A 7,722-nucleotide genomic window follows, 5' to 3' on the forward strand; every position below is an offset into this window, starting at 1 on the left:
CTGGTGGGTTGTGGGGTGAATTGGGGCAGGGCCTGGGGTCGCACACTCGGGGGTCGGGAGGCCGGCCTGGGTCCCCCCAGGGGCGAGCCTGCCCCATAGGGCTTCCCCCCCCGCCCTGCCTTCCCGGCTGGGAAATTAATAATAATAATGGCATTTATTAAGCGCTTACTATGTGCAAAGCACTGTTCTAAGCGCTGGGGAGGTTACAAGGTGATCAGGTTGTCCCATGGGGGGCTCACGGTATTAATCCCCACTTTACAGGCGAGGGAACTGAGGCCCAGAGAAGTGAAGTGAGTTGCCCAGAGTCACACAGCTGACAAGTGGAGGACCTGGGATTTGAACCCGTGACCTCTGACTCCAAAGCCCGAGCTCTTTCCACTGAGCCACGCTGCTCAGTGGCACCAACTTAAGTTCTTCCCCGGGCAAGGAGGGTGAGCACTGGGCCGAGTGTGTGGGAGCATCTGGTCGTTATCAGATACGGTTCCTCCAGCACGGAGCAGCTGGGTCAGTTCAAGTTCCCCACGGGGGGTGTTTAGGACAGAGCCTCCTGTTGCAGGCGTATGCAGGTTGAAGAGACTTCCAACTCCCCCAACCCACCCTAGGGAGACAGCTGGGGTTTTCTGGGCTGGGACAATAGAGAACCCCCACCCTCCACCAATATTGCTGTTGATTAGGGGGGAAGGAGCTGGAGGCCAGCATTCTTCAACCTGCGTTTCTTCCTCTGCCCACGGCTGAGGCCCAAGTGGAAGAAGCTGCCGAAGGGCTCCCTGGCCGGACCCCCCCCACCCCATTCTCAGGCTGAAGGGACTTGTTAAGCACTTACTATGCGCAAAGCACTCTTCTAAGCCCTGGGGAGGTTACAAGGTGATCGGGTTGTCCCACAGGGGGCTCACAGTTTTAATTCCCATTTTACAGATGAGGTAATTGAGGCCCAGGGAAGTGTCTTGCCCAAAGTCACACAGTTGACAGTCGGCGGAGCTGGGATTTGAACCCATGACCTCTGATTCCAAAGCCCGGGCTCTTTCCACTGAGGCCAGCTCGGGTCCAACGAGCCCGAAAGCAGAACTTGGTTCCAGCCCGTGGGCCCATCTGCCCCCCCGGAGCGGAGAAGCCTCCTAAGAGAAGCAGTGTTGCTCAATGGAATAGTAAGCGCTTAACAAATGCCATTATTATTATTAACCTTTTCGCAGAAGCCCTTGGGGCTAAGCCGCTCCCACCCTCCCACGGCCCTCATCCAGCCAGCAGCAAAAACTAACGCCCCGTCCCTATCCCGCGCCCGGCCGGGGCTGGTGAAACGGACGACAGACAGGCAGGCCGGGGTCACCGGAGTCCAGCCTTGAGGCCCAGACAGGTAGGAGGGGGTCGGCGTCCCTCAGTAGCTCCAGCAGGGCGTAGGGGTAGACCCCACCTCATCCAGCACACCCCCACGCTCAAGCCTTGGGAAGCCCGGACAGGAGCCAGCACAAGTTCGTTCTCCATCGTTTTTATTCAGAGTGATTGTGTCTCTTGGGCCCCGCAGGCCTAAATTTCCTCACACTGAGGTCACACCTAGGTGAGCACGAGGCGGCCAGCTGGCCGTCCGTCTGTCCATCCTGGGCCCCCAGCCCCACCTCTGCGGCCGTGAGCCGGCTGGCCTTGAGGGGCCGGCAGCAGGTGGGTCTTGAAGGGCCGGGTGCTCGGGGGGGCCACAGCACAGAGGAAGGGGAGAGGGGGGCGAGGGTGGAAGCGGGGGACCACCTCCTCACTGCCGCGGGGGCTGCTCCGGCCCGTCCTCGGGGAGGGGATTGTAGTTGGGGTCGTCTTCCGGAGTGTCAAAGAGTAGTTTCCTGGGGAGGGGAGAAACAGAGGGGGGCCGCTTCCAACCGCACCCGGCCCGTCCCCACCGAGGCCCCGATTACAGGGAGCGGCTGGAGAGTCCACCCCCGGAGGTAAGACAGGCGCTGTCAGAAGAGCCCCCCGCCACAGGCCGTGTCCCCCTCCCACCCGTGTCCACACATGCTCGCCCACCAGTCTCCGGAGCGCCCACTCACAGGAATCCTGGCGTCAGCAGCAGCTTCTTTCCCCCGGGCTGGTTGGGGAAGACATCTTCGAGGAAATAGTAGATGTGGCCCACGGCGATCCCTGCGGTGAGATGGGAGCCGGGGCTCGGCCGGTCGGGGCCTAAGGGGTCCCTGCGGGTGGGCCGCCTCACTCGGGCTAGAGGCCCGAAGGCGGGCCATCCTGGGGGGGCGGGGGCGGTGATGCCCCAAGGGTCCTCCACAGGGGAGGGTCTCTCAACTGCCTCAAACTAGAGGTGGTAGCCCCCCACCTTACCGCTACCCCAGTGCCCTGGGGGCTAAGCTTTAGGTCCGCATCCTCGCCCCCCAGGAGCCCCTCACCCCACCGGGGGATTCCGCTGGGTCGGGCCGGGAAGAGGGCGAGCCCTGGGTAGGTGCTGCTGAGATCGGAGGGGTGGGGAGACCCTGGGATAGGGTGGGGGGCCCCAAGGGGCAAAAGAAACAGCACGGCTTAGCGGAGAGAGCACGGGCCTGGGAATCAGAAGGTCATGGGTTCTAATTCCGGCTCTGTAGCGTGCCGGCTGTGTGACCCTGGGCAAGTCACATCACTTCTCTGGGCCTCGGTCGGCTCATCTGTAAAAAGGGGATTTAGAGTGAGGGCCCTATGAGGGTCAGGGGCTGTGTCCAACCTAACCTGAATCTACCCCTGCGCTCAGAACGGCGCTTGGCCCATGGTAAGCGCTTAAAATAATAATAATTACAGTACTTGTTAAGAAGACCACAAGCTGGGGGGAGAAGGGTCAGGATATCGCGTCCTGCCATCTGTGGGAGACTTGACAGACTAGAGCTGGAGAACGGCAGTTGCCGGCTCGCCCCGAGTCGGCAGCTTGAAAAGGAGGATCGAGAGGGAGTGTCTGACCATCTTCCCTCTCCCCCTGACTTCTGGGACAGGGGTGAACCCCGGAAAGAAGTTGGAGCCGGGAGCAGAGGCTGGAACCGAGGCCCAGGGACGGCAGCGAGAGGGCCCTCGGGGCGAGGGAGGTCCCGGATCCTCGAGGTTCCCCTCCCTCCGCCCTCACTCACCCAGCAGGTCGATGATGATGGAGTTGCCCAGCAACAAGGAGAAGCCCATGAGGACCCAGGGCAGGAAGGGGGCCTGGAAGTTGAGGAGCCCGAAGAAGTTCATGCGGATGTAGGGGTTGCGCCGGCTCCAGACGTAGACCAGCATGATGGTGAAGGCCTGGCCCAGGAAGAACAGGCTGGCCAGGAGCCCAAACAGCTGCACGCTCCGGAGTCAAGGGGAGGCCCGGGGACCCCGGTCCGCCGCAACAGCCGCTCACCCATCCCCCCCGGCTCCCGGGGCCTTTCTTTTCAGGACCAGAAGAGGCTAACCACGCTGTGACGGAGGGGTAGAGCCAGGTGGCCTAGAAGGAGGGAGGGAGGGAGGGCCCGGCCTCCCGGTCCCCGGCCAGCCCGCTCCTGGCAACCGAGGGCACCAGTGACTGCTGTCCCGAGGGGCGGGAGAAAGAGCACCAGAAGCTGCGTGGCCTGGTGGACGGAACCCAGATCTGGGAGTTGGAGGCCCTGGGTTCTAACCCCAGCTCTGTCACCTGCCTGCTGCGGAACCTTGGGTGAGCCCCTTTACTTCTCTGGGCCTCAGCTTCCTCACCTGCAAAATGGGGATTCAGTAGTCGCCCGCCCTCTCCTCTAGAGTGGGAGCCCCGTGGGGGGGCAGGGATCATATCTGACCTCATTAACTGCCCCAGCGATTAGTGATTAGAAGCAGCGTGGCATAGTGGATAGAGTCTTGGAGTCAGAAGGTCATAGGTTCTAATCCTGGCCTGGCCACTTGTCTGCTGTGTGACCTTGGGCAAGTCACTTCAATTCTTTGGGCCTCATCTGTAAAATGGGGATTAAAACGGTGAGCCCCACGTGGCACAACCTGCTTACCTTGTATCTGCCCCAGTGCTTGGCACATAGTTAAGTGCTTAACAAATACCATCATCATTATTATTATTATAATTATTAGTGTTTGGAGCACAGTAAGTGCTCGCCAAATACCCTCCCACCGGGCATATCATTAAAACCACTGGTCCGGGGTCCTTTGGGCATGTTGCCTGTTGCAAGGATTTCCAGAGGCCTAGGGGCAGACTTAAGTGCCGCACTTCGGGGAACTGAAACATGACCACTTTTAAAGTGGCAAAAGTGGGAGCGGTCCCCCTAACTTCAGCCTCTTCGGTGTCCGACGTGGGCGGCAGGAACACGGTGGACATCATTTACTGGCTCTGCGAGGGGAGAGGTCATTCAGTGAAGCGGTCAGGCGTTTTAGCCCAGGGCTGGGAGTCAGGGGACCTGGGTTCTAATACCAGCTCCGCTGCTAGCCTGCTGCGTGACCTCGGGCCAGTCAGTTAGCTTCTCTGGGCCTCAGTCTCCTCATCGACAGCGAGCCTAATGTGGGGTAGGGCCCGTGGCCCGCTATCCGACATCAACCCCAGGGTTTAGCCCAGCACTTGGCACGTGGCGCGTCCAGCGCAACAAACACGGCATCCCAGGGCGGTAATTCTGGAAGCTTCGCCATCGCCAGGGCAGCTAGGACTTCTGGCACAGGCCAGGAGGACCGACCGAGCTGGAACGGAGGAGTCGGGAAGCTCCCGGGGAGGATCGGCCGGGAATTGTTCTAGAGAGACCCCGGGGGCCCCAGACGAGCCTCCCGGGGAACCCCCACAGAAAGGATACCGTCATGAGGAAGCCCCCAAAGAGGAACATGAAGACAAAATCTGCCGTCCTTCCGCGGAAAGAGCCCTCCTCCAGCATCCGGCAGTATCTGAACCTGTTGGCGGGGAGGCGTATGGGAAAAGCCAACGGCGGCAACAGCGTGGCCGGACCCGGACGTCGGCCGGGAAGGGGCGGGGGGCCCCTGCCTGCGGCTGACCCTGCTCCCAAAGCGTGGCCTAGTAGATAGAGCCCGGGCCTGGGAGCCAGAAGGACCCGAGTTCTGATCCCAGCTCTGCCGCTTGTCTGCTGTGTGACCTTGGGCAAGCCACTTCACTTCTCTGAACCTCAGTTACCTCATCTGGAAAATGGGGGTTAAGACTGGGAGCCCCGCCTGGGACAGGGATCGCATCCAAACTGATGACCTTGCGTCTACCACAGGGCTTGGGACATAGTAAGCACTTAATAGACACCATCATTATTATCCCGCCTGCTCCCCCTCCCCACCACCAGCCAAGGCAGGACTCTAATAATAACTGTGGTATTTGTTAAGCACTCCCTATGTGCCAAGCATTGTTCTAAGCACTGGGGTAGATTCAGGGTAATCAGGTTGTCCCACATGAGGCTCACACTTTTAGTCCCCGTTTTACAGATGAGGGAACTGAGGCACAGAGAAATTAAGTGGCTTGCCCAAGGTCACACAGCAGACGAGTGGCGGAGGTGGGACTAGAACCCACGACCTCTGACTCCCAAGCCCGGGCTCTTGCCACAAAGCCACGCTACTTTTCGAAGAGAGCGCCTGGTGAGGGGCTGGGCCAACGTCGGAGTCCAGCCCGGTGTCCGGGGCGGCTGGGCCGGGCACTGCCCTGGCCCCACACCCGCTCCTCTCTGCTGGGCCAGGAAGCCGGACTCCATTCGGCAGCCGGGGTTCCCCGTTGGCCGGCTTGCCCTGCTTCTGCGCCAGGCCCCGGGGGCAGGGCGAGGGCCCGGAGAACCAAGGACCCCGGCGGAGCAGGAGGATACAGAAAGATCATGTTGAAGAAGAAACTGAATCCCAGGGGTCCGAAAAAGAGGAAATTGGTGATGAGCCTCCAAACCTGCACGGAGAAGCGGGGGGTAGGGGAGGCCTGGGCGCTGTGGCACCAAGCAGCTCCCCCTCCACCCCGCCGGTTGGACAGCATCCCGCTCCAGGCCCTCCCCCAACAACAGGGTTGGACAGAGACACCCAAGCCCCTCAAATAGCCCCTCCAAATGGGCAGCAACCCCCAAGTGCCCACCGCTTCTCCCCTACCCAGGGATGGACAGCGACCCCCTCCTCCACCTAAGGATGGCCGGCAGCCTCCTGTGCCCCCCTCCCACCTCATCCTGGGCATGGGCAGCGGTGGAGGGGGGCTTCACCTGAAACTTCCTGAAGATGAGGTCGGGGTTGAAGTAGAGCTGGAATGGGGTGATAAACTCCAGCTGCTGCAGGAGGAAGGAAGAAAAGGGAGGGAGAGAAGGAAGAAGGGGAGGGAGAGAGTGTGGCTCAGGGGAAAGAGCACGGGCTTTGGAGTCAGAGGTCATGGGCTCATATCCTGACTCCGCCAACTGTTAGCTGTGTGACTCTGGGCAAGTCACTTCACTTCTCTGGGCCTCAGTTCCCTCATCTGTAAAATGGGGATTAAAACTGTGAGCCTCCCGTGGGACAACCTGATCGCCTTGTAACCTCCCAAGCGCTTAACAAATAGTAAGCGCTTAACAAATGCTATCATTATTATTAAAGAAGGAAGGAAGGGAGGGAGGGAGGACAGGAGGGTGAGATGGAAGAAGGGGAGGGAAGGGAATAAGGGAGGAATGGATGAAGGAAGAAGGAGAGAGGAGAGGGAGGAGTGAAGGAAGGAAAAGAAGGAAGAAGGGGAGGAAAAGAAGAGGAGGAAGGGTGGAAAGGAAAGGGAGGGAGGGAGGACAGAAGGGCGAGAAGGAAGAGGGGGAGGGAGAGAAGGAAGGGATGAAGGAAGGAGAGAGGGAAGGGAGGGGAGGGAGGAAGTAAAAGGAAAGGGTGAGAAGGAAGAAGGGGAGGAAAAGAAAGGAAGAAGAAGAAGGTGGAAAGGGAGGGAGGACAGAAGGGCGAGAAGGAAGAAGGGGAGGGAGGAAGGGATGGAGGGAGAGGGAGGGATGAAGGAAGGAAAAGAAGGGAGGGAGGGTGAGAAGGAAGAAGGGGAGGAAAAGAAAAGGAAGGGTGGAAAGGGAGGGAGGACAGAAGGGTGAGAAGGAAGAAGGGAAGGGAGAGAAGGAAGGGATGAAGGAAAGAGAAGAAGGGGAAAGAGGAGGAAAGGAGGGCGAGAAGGAAGAAGGGGAGGAAGAAAAGGAAGGGAGGGGAGAGGAAGGAAGGAAAGGAGTGTGAGAGGGGAGAAGGAAGAAGGAGAGGAAGAGGAGAAGGGAAGGAAGGGAGGGGAGAGAAAGAAGAGAGGGAGGAAGGGAAGGAGGAAAGAAAGCCAAGCCAAGCCAAGCAGGGTCTGGCCGCCCCCGGGCCGCCCCTCACCACGGCGGCGGTGGTGAGCACGCAGGCCGTGGTGTAGGCGCGGGTCACCGCCGGCACCTGCAGGTACTCGGCCGCCAGGCCCTGCTGCGCCATCGTGGGCCCGGGGACGCCGGCCAGGGCACGGCAGGGCACGGCAGGGCACGGCAGGGCAGGGCAGGGCAGGGCAGGGCAGGGCAGGGCACGGCAGGGCACGGCAGGGCCGGCCCGGGGACCCCCTCCGCGCCGAGCCGCTCACAGACGGGAGCGGGGCGCCATGGCCGACGGGGCTGACTGACTGACGGGGCGCGCTGACTGACAGGCACGGGCCGCCGCGGCCGCCGACACGTGACCCGACCCGACCATCCACCAATCGGCGCCGGAGCGGCGCTTCGGGCCGCCAATGGCGGCGCGGAGGCGCGAGGCGGCCGGCCAATGGCGGCGCGGCTCGTGGGACCCGGCGCGGCGCGAGACGGGCCTGCGTGGGGCCGCTTTGGTTGTGGCGCCGAAGGCCAC

The 7,722-nt window shown here is 61.2% G+C and overlaps 1 protein-coding gene across 2 annotated transcripts; it reads right to left on the reverse strand.

The window, feature by feature from the left end:
- Positions 1-1,657: 1,657 nt before the first annotated feature.
- Positions 1,658-7,374, reverse strand: DERL3 (derlin 3). Of its 2 annotated transcripts, XM_038763953.1 has the most exons (7): positions 7,231-7,370; positions 6,108-6,173; positions 5,733-5,806; positions 4,734-4,827; positions 3,081-3,276; positions 2,031-2,121; positions 1,658-1,826 (listed from the first exon to the last, which is right to left on the reverse strand). In XM_038763953.1, exons 1-7 carry the CDS (start codon positions 7,321-7,323, stop codon positions 1,742-1,744), a joined length of 699 nt encoding a protein of 232 aa, XP_038619881.1. In that variant the 5' UTR covers positions 7,324-7,370; the 3' UTR covers positions 1,658-1,741. The 2 variants fall into 2 exon arrangements, with proteins under 2 accessions (XP_038619881.1, XP_038619882.1); XM_038763954.1 differs by lacking the exons at positions 1,658-1,826; positions 2,031-2,121 and adding an exon at positions 2,734-2,883 and having other exon boundaries at positions 7,231-7,374.
- Between the last annotated feature and the right edge of the window lie 348 nt (positions 7,375-7,722).

This window comes from Tachyglossus aculeatus, chromosome 21 (genome assembly GCF_015852505.1).
Source record: "Tachyglossus aculeatus isolate mTacAcu1 chromosome 21, mTacAcu1.pri, whole genome shotgun sequence".
In the NCBI taxonomy this organism is placed as follows: domain Eukaryota; kingdom Metazoa; phylum Chordata; class Mammalia; order Monotremata; family Tachyglossidae; genus Tachyglossus; species Tachyglossus aculeatus.